General features: G+C 43.3%; 2 protein-coding genes across 2 annotated transcripts in view; one reads left to right on the plus strand and one right to left on the minus strand.

The window, feature by feature from the left end:
- The first annotated feature begins 1079 nt into the window (after positions 1-1079).
- The window catches only part of LOC126548340 (RYamide receptor-like), a 409825-nt gene continuing 395406 nt past the window's right edge, over positions 1080-15498 (plus strand). The window contains exon 1 of the mRNA XM_072285022.1: positions 1080-1515. Within this exon, the coding sequence (XP_072141123.1) occupies positions 1196-1515 (320 nt within the window). The 5' untranslated portion in view covers positions 1080-1195. The remainder of the gene's footprint in view (positions 1516-15498) is intronic.
- Positions 8459-13846, minus strand: LOC126548636 (uncharacterized). Its single transcript, XM_072286015.1, has 4 exons — positions 13786-13846; positions 12262-12330; positions 11129-11209; positions 8459-8878 (listed from the first exon to the last, which is right to left on the minus strand). Exons 1-4 carry the CDS (start codon positions 13844-13846, stop codon positions 8649-8651), a joined length of 441 nt encoding a protein of 146 aa, XP_072142116.1. The 3' UTR covers positions 8459-8648.

Raw genomic sequence — 15498 nt, forward strand, 5'->3', positions numbered from 1 at the left:
GAGCCGAAGCGTCTGCGCACAGGCCGTGTAGGATCATTCGCTAGTTGGGACGTCCGCTCCGCGCTCCGGCGCTACACGCAAGGCACGACTAGCAGCGGCCGTCGCCAGCTCCCTAGTCGACGGGAGCGCCGCTTTGAAGCACAGCCTAGAGAGCGAAAGGTGGCCGGGAAACAGAGAGGACAGAGAGTGCGCTTGCGGGAAGGGAACGGTGATGTACGTCTATTGGGGGAGACGGGGGCTGAGAGGATAAAATAAGCGGGATTGGAGGGAAGAGTCCAGATGCGGGAAAGGGACAGACAGAGAATGAGGTAGCAGGGAAGGGAGGGGAAAGACCGGAGAGCGCCGCGCGCGCCACCCTCTACAGCCCGAACGCGCGCTCGGTTAGACGCCCGCGTGTCAGCGAGCCACGAACAACGCCAGCCCGCTGCCCGCTAGCGCTCGAACTTCTTTGCCGCAGGTACTTCGCGTCTACTGTTCGTTCGTTAATCTACAATTTCCCTGTTTCCTAACATTTTTTCTCACTTCCGCTGAAGCTCTAACCGAGATACGTGATTATTTGATCCCGAGTTCTTGAGTAGAAATGTTTCCTTAACTTTCGAGCCCACGGGACTGCGAGAGTACAGGCAGCCAGGACATTTTTTCCCCCCGTTTCTTGGATCAAAGTCGGCACTTCAATACGTCCATTCCCCGGAACTGTTCGCTGACCGTTCTTGCGCACGCTCCTACTCGTGTACGACAATTTCTACGGCAAGTTTGAGAAGGCTACATATCAGGCACGGCCATTCAACGGACTCCGGCTTTGCCGGCGAGTCTGCGACACCCATATATACGGAGGATCGACTCGGCAAAGGTAACAACCTACTTGTGCGTTATTTCTGCAGAGAGAATATCAGTATTCTGTTGGTTCCGTCGTTTCACGAAATTCATTGAACACCTGTTCAACACTTGCTGCTGTCGTAGCAGAGTGAGTGTTAAAAGACTCTAAACGCCTAATCAGTGAACACCAACGATCTCTGAGATGGAAGAAGACAACGCACTCTCTGACGACCTATCTGTAGGAAGCAATGGTTCAGCTTCGTGGCTGTACATAGTACGCGAGTCGTTCAAGCAGTTGGAAACAGCGGTTACCTCTGAAGAAGCTAACTTGTCATACGACGGCGTGGACAGCAACATATCAGTCTCGGACTACCCTCCTATGAATGCTTTGGGCTTCGAGCTTCAGGCGTTCCTCATCGTGCTGTACAGCTTGACCGCGCTGCTGGCGCTCGGTGGCAACGTGATGGTCATCGTGGTACTCGTCCTTGGCCGGCGGTCGTCGCGCGAACTCCGACTGTTCTTGGTGAACCTGGCGCTGTCGGACATTGCCATGGCCGTGTTCTCCATCCCGTTCACCTACACCGACTTCATGCTGGGCCGCTGGATCTTCGAGCCGCTCTTTTGCCCCGTCGTGCTGTTCATGCAGCACGTGTCGGTCATCGTCTCCGTCTACACGCTTACCGTCATCGGCGTCGACCGGTGAGTAAAATCCCTCCTGTTGTTCTTCGCATACTTAGTCCTTTTCTCTACGTACCCCATGAATTGCGTGTGTTCATGGTTTCCATTAGGACATAAATCAGCATCTGAGCTTGCACTTTGCAGGCAGACATTTCATTCATACGTTCTAGAGGCTTCAAACAACCACCTTTGTCTTTATGTGCTGTTGAAATGAAAATCTGCTTCCTCACCGGAACCATGATGTTTCGAAGTTATTGGCGCTTTTTAATTGCCAAAGCAAGAATTACCGCTTAGTGTGTTCGTTTCTTCGTTTCGATTCTGTATGGCTGGATCAATTAGTAATCACCTTTAGCGAAAAAAAAAAGGTGGAACTGGAAAGGACGAAGCGTTGCATATTAAAAACGCGAAGGCCGCTGGAAGTGTTTCTATAAACTTAGCATTCTAAATTTTTCTTTTGTGATTCAAGTTTTAAAGCTGGAATGCATATTTATGCTGAACAGAACGGATGTGCGATCTGTTGTCACTGAAACGTAACAACAAATCGCACTACCGTCTAAATAGTAAAAAAAAGAATAAATAAAAGAAACGCTTTTTATAGTGATTTCTCTTCGTTTTTGAACGTTAGAGGACTTACTGAAATACATCGGCGCTCATTCTAATGATGTCATTGCTAATGCCACATGGTCCGTGTTCTTGTCATTTATGCTGTACCTGCCCCACCCTCCTCCTTTTTTTTTACTTCAGATGGGTGCTCGCAAATCTTTCCGAGGGAGTTTATTTCCCTGGTGCTTCTGTGTGCCTGGATCAATTACTAATCACTTTTAGCGAAAAAAAAAGGTGGAACTGGAAAGGACGAAGCGTTGCATATAAAAATGCGAAGGCCGCTGGAAGTGTTTCTATAAACTTAGCATTCTCAATTTTTATTTTGTGATTCAAGTTTTAAAGCTGGAATGCATATTTATGCTAAACAGAACGGATGTCATTACGCATGCCACATAAGCAGCCGCTGTCTTTAGCGTGAATCATTAAAGTCAAATAATGCATTTAAGGTGCGACTCATGCAATACGCATTTTGTTCTTTTTCCGCAAGTTACCTGTGACTGACAAAGTTTATTAGGGTAACATAATACTGTCCTTAACATATTTCAAAACATATAGATGCACGCAGAAGAGCACCTTGTAGGTGAGCACAAGTGGGATGCTTTTTATTGCATTTAATAATAGCAAATATTGAATGAATATTCTTTTTTCCTGCCCGACACCTAACCGAACCGCCGTTGGATCTTTCCTCCGGCGAACATAACAAATGAAAATATTTTGAAATTTCGGAAAACTCATGGAATAGGGAAGATGTGTTTTATTGATCTTTTTGCCACAAGAATATCACACACGGGGCTGGCGTGCGAAGCGAAAAACTGAATCCTCCGGCACTGTAATCTTGTCATAACGAAATGTGTGGCAGCAGCGCACGTGATGAGGTGAGCATGATAAGCGTGTTGAAACGCAAACGCATCCGTGCCAATATAACACTATCTTGTTTTAACATTGTATGTTTAACTTAACACCATTATGCGTGTGCGTCTGTTCTTTTTTGTTCTCTCCTTGAAAATTAAGGGCAATCGAATAATGGAATTATCGAGTCTCATATTGCGTATCATTTGGTTTATAAAAAAATGTGGAAGAAAGAAAGGTCGTGCGTCATACAAGGCCTATTTATATTTTTCATGCAAGTTACGCTGTTCCCACTTGAAAATACTAACCCGACAGCATGTAAGCGAGAGAGAGAAAAAAACGCAGTGCAAGCATATTTTTAGTGACTACACTCTAAAAACAAAGAGAGTTCCGGGCACTCTCTTTGAGAGAGTAGCTGCTTGTCCCATATTTCACTCTCTTTTCGAGAGTAGATCGACCCTCTTTGAGAGAGAGTAGGTCAACTCCTCCTGACAGAGTTTTGTTACTCCACCGCAAGGGATTGCTAGTACTCTTCCGCAGAGTGATAATACTCTTCCCACAGGGAGTGCTAGTACTCTTCGGCAGAGTGCTAATACTCTCCCCGCAGGGGTAATAGCACTCCGCCAGACCGAGTACTTCTACTCCCCCAAACAAAGAGCTTGTACTCCTTCAGAACAGAGTCCTAGTACTCTTCCCAATACCCTCTTAGCGAAGTCCTGGCCACGCAGCAGGCAGGAAATCAGATCAAATTAGGGCCGCTGATATACTGTTCCCTAGGCGGCTCCTCAGAGACACTGGCCCAATTCGAAGCGGCCTTCAGAATAGGCGTGAGCAAAGTTATGCAGGATTTTAAAGTCACTTTTTTCTTGGCTATTTGCTGCCTACCATGCAGCGTGACTGCTCTGAAGCGGGCTATGCGTATGCGTCCCGAACGCAACTGCGGAGAAAAAAAAGGGAATTAACACTTAATCTGCAATTATCTTCGCACATTTCACAATCAGGAGACACATATTCTAATTAGAATACAATTGTCAAGGGAATCACATACTTATGAAGAATCACAATGCTCTATACATCATGTGGATTCGAACCCGCGTACACTCGCATTTATACAATTCAAAGCACACATCCTAACCATTACACCAAATCACCGCCACGCCCAGTCGCGTTCTTTTAGAGGTTATATATGCATACCAAATGTATTTGAGGAATCGGCGGCTGCGGTGGGTGGGGTTTCTCTGCAGTGTGCTGTGCTGTTGTGTACTGGAATACGTTTGCGTTTGCGTTTGCATTATTTCCATTCCTTGCTACGACTAACGAAGCAAGACAACGTAGACGACAACGTGAGAACTATTCACGGCTTGTCGTCACCGCATAAAAATAACAAATGTGCCGTTCAGCTCACGATCGAGTGCTTCTCCAGTCCATGTTCTCCGAAAATACGCGGATACAAAGTATTGCGCCAACCATCCACGTATGTGAATTTAATTCGCGCGTATAGTGGTGAGCATTTCTGTTTATTTTTTTTTCCGCCAGTTCCATTCGTATATGGTCAACTGCGACGCCAGTACTAGGCATTTCGACGCGCCTCACTCTGCCATGTAGGCGTTCTTTTCAAGTGCATTAGTTTTAGAGTTTGGTTCAGTCCGCTGTGAGCTGTTGTTCTGCATTAGCAGCGGATCGTTAGCGTTTTGAAGCGCATGCATTCCAGCATTTGGAGACTGCTTATGCCGATAGCGCGCCAAATGCATTGGCACGCATGTTTAAATGACTATTGTGTCCACTTGTTACGCGTGCACTGCTCGTATCCTGTGGCAGTGCTCGTTTTAAAAGCTTCGAAGACCATCTACACTCATGCGTGTGTTCAATATATATATGCACAGGATGGACTTGCCGGCTAGTTGGTTGAGCGTTTTAGAAGAAGAAACAGCGCAACACAAGGACGACGTGAAAACATGGACCACACCACGAAGCGCTGGTGTGGTTGATGCTTTTTTTCGTCCTTGTGTTTGCGCTGTTTCTTGTTCCACGATACACGCACACCACAGGTACGCGAAAGTTTGGGAGCATAAGTGGTTAACTCCGTTTTCCCCGTTTCCTCTCAGTGTCAATGGCACAGTGCGTTGCCCGGAATTGTGCACGCTTACCCCCATATGCAGAAATGCATCATAACTTGAAGCCCATGCTTGACTTGATCTAAACGACGCAAGTCGTGAACGCACCAAAACAAAGGCAGTGAGCGTCTTGGGGGACGTTCGCACCAGGCGTCGTTTATATCAAGTTAAGCATGATCTTTGTATTAAGACACATTTCTGAATACGGGGGTTAGTCATCGGCTTCTCACAGAAAATGTCGAAGAAACGCCCACCAAAACCAGGCACATTCGTAAACTTATCTAGGCAATACGAAGCTCCATAGAAAAAAAGAAGAGCGGTATTAAAAGCATTCAGTATTTTTCATTACTCTAAAATGGTTGCGCTCTCGTGGCTTCATTGTACAGAGATAGTGCAGCGTTAGCTAAAAAGCATGAATTTCCAAACTCCATGCCAAAATAAACTTGTAAAACTATTTAGGTGCTAGAATCCAGGGTTTGTAGCGATCCTTGAAAGTCCTTTATTTCTAAAATGCCATTTTCAAGGCACTGAAAACCCTTGAATTTTTAGAAGTACTGGAAAGTCCTTAAACTTGTACACTTAGCTAGACTTAGAAGACATTGCCAAGCGCTTTTTTTCGCTTCTGTGACACTCTCTCGCATGTCACAGAAAATTGTCTCTGGAGGTAATAGAAGGAAAGCGACATCCTTATAGTTGAAATTACAAAGGAGCTGCAGATACCAGTTTTATGCACATGGAACCGGAGACAAATGTACTTGGAGGAGCAGAAGCAGGAAGCTCAACAGTTGAGGCATTCGAAGAGAAGCCGGGAAGAGTAAATCGAGAGCTACAGACACAATAAAAAGAAATTAGAAATGACTATTGCTTATTTGATGGTGAAAAGCTGAGGCAATAGATGACATCACATACACTGTCAAACCAAACAGTATTCAAAAACTGCAAATGTTGCAGGTCCAAGTAAATTGTGCTATTGCAGAAAAACTTTGAGCGCTTTCTTGAAATGCTTCTTTGTGTGCGTTTAGTGGTGGTAGGTGAAAGGCAAATTAGCAGTCTTTCAAATGTTTGAAATCAGTGAAATGCGATTTTTGTTTTCTTTAGTTTGCATTAAAGTTAACGATGTTGTTGAACAAGTTATTGCCTGTCCAAACTACTACACACATCGCACGAGGTCCTTGAACTTACTGCGTCGGGGCCTCGAAAGTCCTTGAAAACCATTGAATTTCTTTCTTCAATATTGCTACGAACCCAGTAGAACAACTGTCATGGAGTAAAAACCTTGGCTGAACAGGGGCTTATACGCAGAGCAGAGGAAGACTAGAAATGCAGTAGTAGGCATGGAGGGCCCTGAAAAAAATGTGCCACATCTGCTCGTCTGCCTTATGTTTCTGCACCGACTGTCGCATTTTTAATAGAAGTGCACTTTCTGTTCTACTCCAATAAACGCAACATTACCAACTCCAGTGAGGGGCAGTCCTTCAGCCAGTGCAGAACCCTTTCTGTACATCCCAGTCAGCTCTGTCATTTTTCCAGCATTGTAGTAAAAGATTTGTTAAACTGGTTTAGCAGAATATGAGCAGTATACTCTTAAATTAGCTGTTTATTTGTATGCTCAAGTTCAGGTCCTCAGTTTGGTTGCATGACAAATTGCCATACCTCAATAGATACAAGAAACAATTTTATTACAGTTTAATAAAATCCAAACAGTAATAATCACAACAATGTAATGACATATATTTCTTTTAGTACGTTTACAGCCCATGTCTTGGCACTGTATAAATTCAACTATACATCGCAAGTACTGGGTCCTGACCACTATTATTCACATGTGTAAAACCATCACAGCAATTCTTCAACAAATATCACAGTGATAGTGACATACACTTCGTAACTGCTTTACATGAGCATAATGTATACAAATGGTCCCTGTGTACCTACACATGACTAGTGCCACCTGAGTACTATTACTCACAGGTGTAAAACCAACAAAGCAGTTCTTTAAAAAATATCACAGCACTTAGTGACGTACATGCTGTAACTCCCTTGTAGAAACTTAATACAAACACGTGAGGACACAGAAAGCTAGCAGTGGGCCTACATGGGAATACCACCGCCTCAATACTAATTCACAAGTGTAAAGCCAACCAAGGAGTTCTTTAAAGAATATCACAATGCTTAGTGACATACATTTTCTAACTGGCTTATATAAGCTTTATACAAACATGAGAACATACAGAAAGCTAGCGGTGCACCTACATAGAAGTGCGGACATCTGAACGCGATTATTTGCAAGTGTAAGCTCAACAGAACAGTTCGTTATAGTGACGCACATTTTGTAACTGCCTTATACAAGCTTAGTGCAACCACAAGAATGCGGAATAATATAAATTAAAAACTTGCTCTATGCATACACAAACAGATCAACACAAATGGTAAACACTGCTTTGAAGACACATGTGACTGTGGCAAAGCGCAGTGCTGTGCCGGTTGAAACTGCCATTCACAAAAGTATTGAGCAATGCTTAAACCAGAGGCAATAAAGTGCTGAAAGACTGAAAGACTGACGTAACTATTTTAATTCAAATTTCTTGAATATAGGGCTCTCTTGCAGATAAGGCATCTGATACAACTGACCTGATTTTACACCTGCTACATGCATACAATGCACTCAGGTATAACTGGTAATAATAATTGTAAAAGACATTTAAAAACTTGATAGTATGATGAAGATGCATGACTAGAAAAGTTCTGTCCCCCTCGTACTTGTTAAAAAGGTGCAAGTACGACACATGTTCTTTTTTTTCCTCAATTTTTGCATTAATGGACATCCGGGAACCTCGAACCGACAAAAAAAAGATACTGCTATGTTAATAGTGTTATGAATAATTTTTTGTGAAAGCTTTTTTACAGACAAGTTGCAGTCTCGTTTCTGGAGATTGAGCTGTATCTTGCAAAATAACTTGAAAAGTGGTCACATGGGAGCATGACACTATGTCATAATGTTAGTTTCAGTTGACTCTCTTGCCCTACAAGTCGCTGCTCACTGTGGCCAGTGATGCAACAGCAGTGTCTGTGTGATTTTCATCACACTTCTGTCCTATGCCATCCTTACCAGAGTTGACGGCACATAGATACCCAAATTTCGATAGTATTGCTTTCTCAGGTGGTTGCTTTTGATTTGCTCAATATCAGTTGGCACTTCAGCTGCATCAAACTTCTTTTTTACCTCTTCAACAACAACATCAACAACAATCTTATGACACATGTGTTGTCCTTCTAGTTGCCGACAAAGACCAGTCAATCTAGCAACAACACTGACAGTCTCTACTATGTTCTAATGGGGGAGAGGTATGTCCCATCATGTGGTCGACATTGTTGTCGCTATGTGGGCTGGCTGGGGAGGTAACAACTGTAATATGTTTGCATTTGCATACCTTAAAGTGATGCTTGTACTGTGTTATAACACCTAACTTAGTTTTGCACTTGCTGCACAAGAACACTGGCTCACAGTCGTGGTAAAAAGCTTTTGTATGTTGAGCAAATGAGTTGTATGCACTACAAAAAAGTCACAGTGATAGCACACATCTTGCTCTACCAGGCATGGTGTGGTTCCTTCTGACACTGCTGCTGATGCTGACGCGCTGCTGCTTGCCTCGTACACTGTTGCAGCTGCAGTAGACAGGCACTCTCTGTATCTATTACTGCCGTGTCATCTGTCATGGTAACTTCAAGTGGTATCGGGCTCACTTCTGCAACAGAGATGTCGTTTGCCCCTTGAGGGCTCTCGTCATCAGGGCCAATAATTTCGTAGGCATTGTCTCCTGCATCGAAGAACCAATAAGAACAGCCTGGATTAATAAACATAGCTCTAAAAAGTACGGACATCAAGACTTAACCAAAGCTGTGCACATCAGTGACCGGGCTTAATGAATAATACTTGCAGGAGGAGTTACACAATTGTGTGTGTATATTACAGTAAAGCCTCATTAGAAGAGATACTCAAGAGGCACGGGAAACATGTCTCTCGAAACCAAAAATTTTAAAACACTGAGGAGCCAGACTAGATCACTTTATTATACATGATCACTAAAGTATGTTTAGATATATCTGAAGGAATAATTGCTCAGGGTGGCTTAAAGGGCCCCTAAACCATTTCTAGACATTTTTTGAACATTTCAAGTAAACACGCGTATCGAAATCAGAATGCCGTCACAATCGACGAAGCCAAACAACCCTGTGCACCTCTCTGGACCTATCCTGCACCCCCCAGTTTGTCCTGACGTCACCAGGCTGTCTCTGATGATGTCACCAGTTTCCGGTGCTGTCGATTGGTCGAACGAAAGTGTACGACTGCCGGCAAGGCCTACAAGCAAATACACACACTCCTTCTTCCTCGTCGCGTTGCTCGCGATGCCATTGTGGGCAGCCAATGGGGGCAAAGAACAGAAACGCCAACAGAAGGGTCTCCCTATGAGGCTCTACAACAGGAGTCACCATACAGTTTCATTGTATTGGCGAGGTAATTAGCGCCACCCCTCGAAGGACGATGGGCCAGCGCGGCAGCAACAGAGCTCGTTGGTGATGACCTGTCCCGTAACATTTGGAGGTGTACTAGGCGACGAAAAGACGATACTGTCCATATGGCGTGTACCAGATGAAAGAGTAAAATGAGTGGGGACTACTTCTCGATAATCAAACACACGTAGCTCCACTATTACTGCACCGTTTCGAAAAATTCTCGTGGCTACCTGTTCGTTGTCTAATCGTGTACAACTGCAACACCGCAACTAAATTTCAACCTCGGCGGTTTAGGGGCCCTTTAAGGAAGACATTCACAGCTTTTTAGTGACTGTAGATTGTGTTAGCTTCCTTCCCAACTTCTGGAATTTAAACACTTCACTTTGCAAGCCTTGTTGCTCGCAGTACCTTTGAGGTGCTCTTAGACGCTCGTCAGCTTCAACTGCCAACACTTTCTGCCCTGCACTGTCCTCGTTGCCCTCCTTTTCTAGTTCATGCTAAAAGAGACATGCGCAATTGACTTGTGTGAGGATTGCACGATCTTTACGCCCTTCCGAGCACACAAGGTGCACGAAGTGAATGTGTCTGGGTTGCGTCCCTTCGAAGTAGTGAATACTTAAAAAGTCATCCTTAGTAACAAAGGTGTCTTTTGTATACAGTATTGTTAACGTGGCAAACATCGGAAAACCAACCAAGCCATTTTCAGATGTCTCTTACAACCAAGTGTATCTTGTAATGAGATTCTACTGTACTGAATATTTTTCATCTATGGATCATCTGCTTGTACATATAGTCACAAAGACATGTTGTGTGGAATGGCGAATCAGGAAACAGCTCGTACTCTTACTTTTTGTCCCTAACATAAGCAGCTGATAACAATATGATAAAAAAGCAGGCAATGAGGCTAGCATGGAACATAATCCTTCAGCTCTAAACAGTTTTTTGGGCCCACATCATTCGCTCATATGACATAAGGAAACAACTTGATTGCAGTAATGGCTGCATGTGATCTGAGTTGATTGAAACAAACTATACATAAGGTTGTCCTGTATGTAATTTTATCAGAGTGCTTTTTAGATGTCCTGCTGGTGATGCCGGCTGCACGATGCTTCTCATGCTTTTTGGCATGATTCCTTTCTTTTCCACTCCACTCTTTTTCTGGTTTTCTCCCCTTTCCCTTCTCCCTTGTGTAAAATAGCACACCTGAAGTATCAAATCTGTTGAACTAACGTGTGTATCAAACCTGCTAACATGTGTGCTTCTTTGGGGTCTGTGTTGTATTTTTGCGATATATATATATATATATATATATATATATATATATATATATATGTCTCTCATGTTGTGAAATATATGTACATTCAGGAGTGCCTGCATGCTCTTCTCCCCTGCTCCGGTGATGAAAAGGAGAGCCTGTTTATGTACCATAGTAAAACATTCAAAGGTTTTCGCTGTGCCCATTACATCCCTTATCATATGGATCTGTCACAATACAGAGTAGCAGTGGTCCATAATACTAGCACATCCCAACATAACTATAAATTAGCACATACCGACATGCTGCGAAACAGCTGTTGCAAAGCCGCTGGTGCTGGCAATTTCCGCAGCACTGCAGTGGTACAGCCGAGTTCCACCTGTATAGTGACAATTGCATATGCATGTTAGCAACTCAGTAGTTGCTGATGGTTTCATAAGCTTTACACTACACAATAAAGTAATCTAGACAACTTTGTTGGAACTAATGCACATAATTAGGACACCATTTAAACACTAACACGATTAACTGCTCCAATCTCTCACTCACTAAGGGATAATACTACTGAAACATCGGTGGAGAGCTCAGATTAACACAGCCCATAAAGGACAAGCTTTCTTTGTGGAAAACAGCTAAAACAGCGGTTAGTTTTCTTGATGATTTTATGTGGTAGCTTTGATTTAAATGTCATGCAGTGCTATAAAATATGAAGTGCCGCATTTCTAGCAGCAGAAGGCGTCGTCAGCCTCCTGGTACAATTGATTTTTGCACTGTTTGTGTCAGTGAGTCGACACAAAGAAAACCGAATTCACACATACATGTACAGTGCCAAGTGCACTTCTTTTGAAAACGCAGCCACCAGTTCCAATGCTGCTGAAAGGAAAGGTTATATAGAGTGCGAGACTGCATGGAACTACCACTTATGACTGTAAGTGTATGATCTGCTGATTGGAGAGGTAGTCACATGCTATTTCTAGTATCTTTTAGAAGCATTACTAAAGGATAAATTAAAATCTATTCATAAGTCACGAATTTCACGCATCCACAGTTTGGCTCAATAACTTGTGAGAAAAAGACATGTTTACCTGGAATAGCAACCTTTTTTCCTGCTGCAAAACTTTCCTTCGAATTAATGAAATAACTTTACAGCATCATAATATATTGTGTTTCTCGCACCTACTTGCCGGCAGTGGCGAGTTAGTGTTTATATCCGACTCATTGGGGGACAATACTGCCAAACACAAATGCTTCACGAACACGAGAACACGTCCCTCGCAGAGAATAGCAACCATATATGCCTCTGTGAGACATGATCGAGCCTTTCTGGTCAAAATGTACATCAGAACGACATCACCATCTCATTAAAAAAAAGCCTCAGTACAAGGCAGCAGCCAACTGTATAATGTGAAATTGCAACTGATGTCCACTTACTGGTGGCCTGTGTTTGAGTCACTTCTGGCAGTTGACTGGGTGCTGAGAAATGCACGTCCTGGGTTGTCCCTACAAAACATACAGGCTTATGTCAAATGTTGAAAATATATATATGCCGGCATTTCATAAGTCGCAAAACAAACGAGTAAACTAATAAACAACTGTAATGTAAACAGAGTACACATCATAAGATAGGCTGTCAACTGGTAATGCATTATGCGAAAAACCTAATGCATAGGAAAGACTATATGTATACACACGAAGCTGACACATAATTTAATTCGCTCTAGGTTTTTCCGTGCAATATAATATATTCAAATTATTATGTCTCGTGGTTAGAGCGAAATTAGTGTAAATTACGCACTAAATTGTGTACCCTGGAAAACTTTTCCTAAAGATGCACCTGTGCGCGCTCCGAATGAGTAACATTGTAAAATTTACATACATGGCATCTAACATAGTTGCTGAACACGGGTTTCTTTTGCCCTGTGTCGTGTACAGTGAGCTACATATATCTGCCCCCCCCCTTTTTTTGTACTAGCCATACTGCGTGCCACTGCACCTATACGCACGTCAGTAAACCTCACGACACAGAAATAAAAAAAAAAAACACAAGCGCCAATCACCCATGCCTGCATGTTGTACTGGGCCTAACCTTACCAAGCATGGGCTGTTGCTTTTTATAGTAAACACAGGCACCGTGCTCATTGCAAGTATGTATCATGTCACTAAGCAAATATGCAATTTCATTGTACCACTAGTTTTTTATCACATGGATGTCTGTTGAGAGGTAAGACAAAAAGCAGTCACTTCTCAGAACTAATCAGCTTTTTTTTAAACACATTTCTAACTTTTCAATGACACTTGCTGCTATGTGTTTGTCTCCAGAGAGCATACTTGATTTGACTTTCCAATCAGAGACATTACATAAATATACGATGTTAAGATGACTGCCTAGAGCACGTGAGAATTTTCATCTTGGTGTAACATACTGTATCTTGATTTTGTTGACATTTGGTCAAATGGTACACCCAATATAGCCACATACAAGTTTTTGTGCCCAAATTGCATGCCAATGTAGTTTGATTTCTTGGCATTCGCTCCTCTGCACTACGTGAAGTCGCGCTGCAGTGGCTCTTTCACATCCTCGTGTCCTTGCAGCTGCCTTCTTGCGTTATATAAAGTGGGTGCCTGAAAAATATCGCGTGCAAAAGTCAACACAAGGGCATGGTGCAAAACAACATCAAGGCAGTCAAGGCCATGGCGATAAAAGAAAGTCTTAGCTCTTAGTCTTCCTAGTGAAATGCATGCAAAACATCCAAATGACTGCAACAGTCAACTGGTAAACTAACTTCAATTTTTAGATTTAAACAAAAACAAATAACCAACAGTTCATCCTTGTTTGTCACCAATGTTAGAATACTCCTGCTAATAAAAAGAATATTGGTCATTTTCAGACGTCATAGGTCTGTCATAAGTCTGGTGTATCGCAAACACCACTTGTGACACACCCTAAGCACGTGCCCAGTGTGCCCCCCGCACCGTCCCTGGTTGTGCTAGTGCTGAACCCATATTTGAGGATCATAGCTGCAAACGTGATGCTCAGTAGGGATGAAAGTATTGTCCTTCAGTTCAATGGATATATGGATGTGCCTATAAAAAAGGGCAACAAGGCTTGTTATGGCAAGCTTATCCACATTTCAATACTAACAAGTAAGTTCACTGCGGCCTGCATCTAAGCTTACTAAAAGGCATGAACTTATTTTCATTTATGAGGTGCGCAATGGAGTTCATTTTTGACAGACTCGACTACTGCTGCAGTTTGAAATCTAGCATTTTAGATTCTTGAAGGCATGTAAAAGTTGCAGTTAAACCGCAGTTATTAATTTATGAGGCCAACTTATTGTTCTGTGTACGACAGACGACTGGTAACACGGAATTAAAGCAACATTTTATTTTGATATTTTATTTCTCTACTAAAAATATTCAAGCGATAAACACATTTTGATCTGCCATGCAGTAGCAAAATGCACACATGACGCTTGTAACCCCCAGAGGAAGGCTGATTTAGCTGTTCATATGACATAACTCTGACACGCCAACTCATATTAGCAAATGCACAGGCATGTATAAAAGAATAAGCGTATGCAAAGCGCCCCTGCAATTGTAATTCCACACAGCAGCCGTTATATTCGATGTCGATGCATAACTAGCTGCTCGACAATTCACCGAGTTCGTAGACATAAGCATCCTTTCAGTTTCGCACCGTGCTCGAAAACCGCAACAGGAGACAAAACCAGACCTATAATCACACCCTTTCAATACATGAGCAAAAACAGTTCAGTCTTAGGGATAAACACTGTGAGAGCGATTCAGTGCGCGACGGCGACGAGCGACGGCTTCGAGCGACAAAACGGGCGTCGCTTGAACAGATGGCTCGGTTCTGGAAATCTAGAAATCGTCGCTCGTCGCCCGGAAGTGCTATGAGCGACTAGCCAATAGCGCGAAGCCGGAACGGGATGTGCATCGCTCAAATACTACCGATTGTCGCGCGGAACGAGCAAATGATTCAATTTTTATACGTGCAAGAATAAGAACCTACTCCAATAACTCCGGAAATATTTTATGCTACTTTTCATAGTAAAATACATCAACGTAAATTACCAAAGCACGCGTCACGCGTGATTGCAGCCCTCATACCGGCAACACCGGGGAGGCGTCGCTCAAAATCGTCGCTCGCACGGAGTACAACTTGTAGGCGACGAGCGAACGCGACAGCCATCTCCATCGCGTCGCTTGTAGCTGCCGCGCGCAAGATCGCTTATATGGGGTTTATACTTTTTTCAGCATAAAACATGGATTCCTCATGCGTTTTCAGTAAGTTCAAGATAACGCGCCCAATTGACCTCTTGCAGCATGCAGCTGAATGCCTGCGGCAAAGTTTCTAACTAGCACTGGTGCTGCACGTAACTTCAGTGGTCGCAGATTCGCCCTGGGCGAGACACCGTCAAGCGCGCGGCTTATTTATAACAAAAGTATGCTGCCAGCAAAATGACGCCTTCTGTTATGTGATTCCTTATTTCAACAGCGTTCCGTACACAGCAGACTGCCACTCTGAATAAATTCAAACACACAAAACGCACGCTAATCACGCTCCGCATAGGCTCGGAATCACGGGCTGATGAACAAACCATATTAAGCGTCCTCTCGCCTGGCGTCTTATTGAACATACCATAG

This window comes from Dermacentor andersoni, chromosome 1 (genome assembly GCF_023375885.2).
Source record: "Dermacentor andersoni chromosome 1, qqDerAnde1_hic_scaffold, whole genome shotgun sequence".
Lineage (NCBI taxonomy): Eukaryota > Metazoa > Arthropoda > Arachnida > Ixodida > Ixodidae > Dermacentor > Dermacentor andersoni.

Bases quoted from the DNA above. Each gene is read 5' to 3' on its own strand.
- LOC126548636 (XM_072286015.1), bottom strand. From the start codon at position 13,846: ATGATCCTCAAATATGGGTTCAGCACTAGCACAACCAGGGACGGTGCG. The intron at 11,210-12,261 runs GTAAGTGGACAT...GTCACTATACAG, and splicing joins GACTCAAACACAGGCCACCA to GTGGAACTCGGCTGTACCAC. The intron at 8,879-11,128 runs GTATGTGCTAAT...TCTTCGATGCAG, and splicing joins AGCTGTTTCGCAGCATGTCG to GAGACAATGCCTACGAAATT.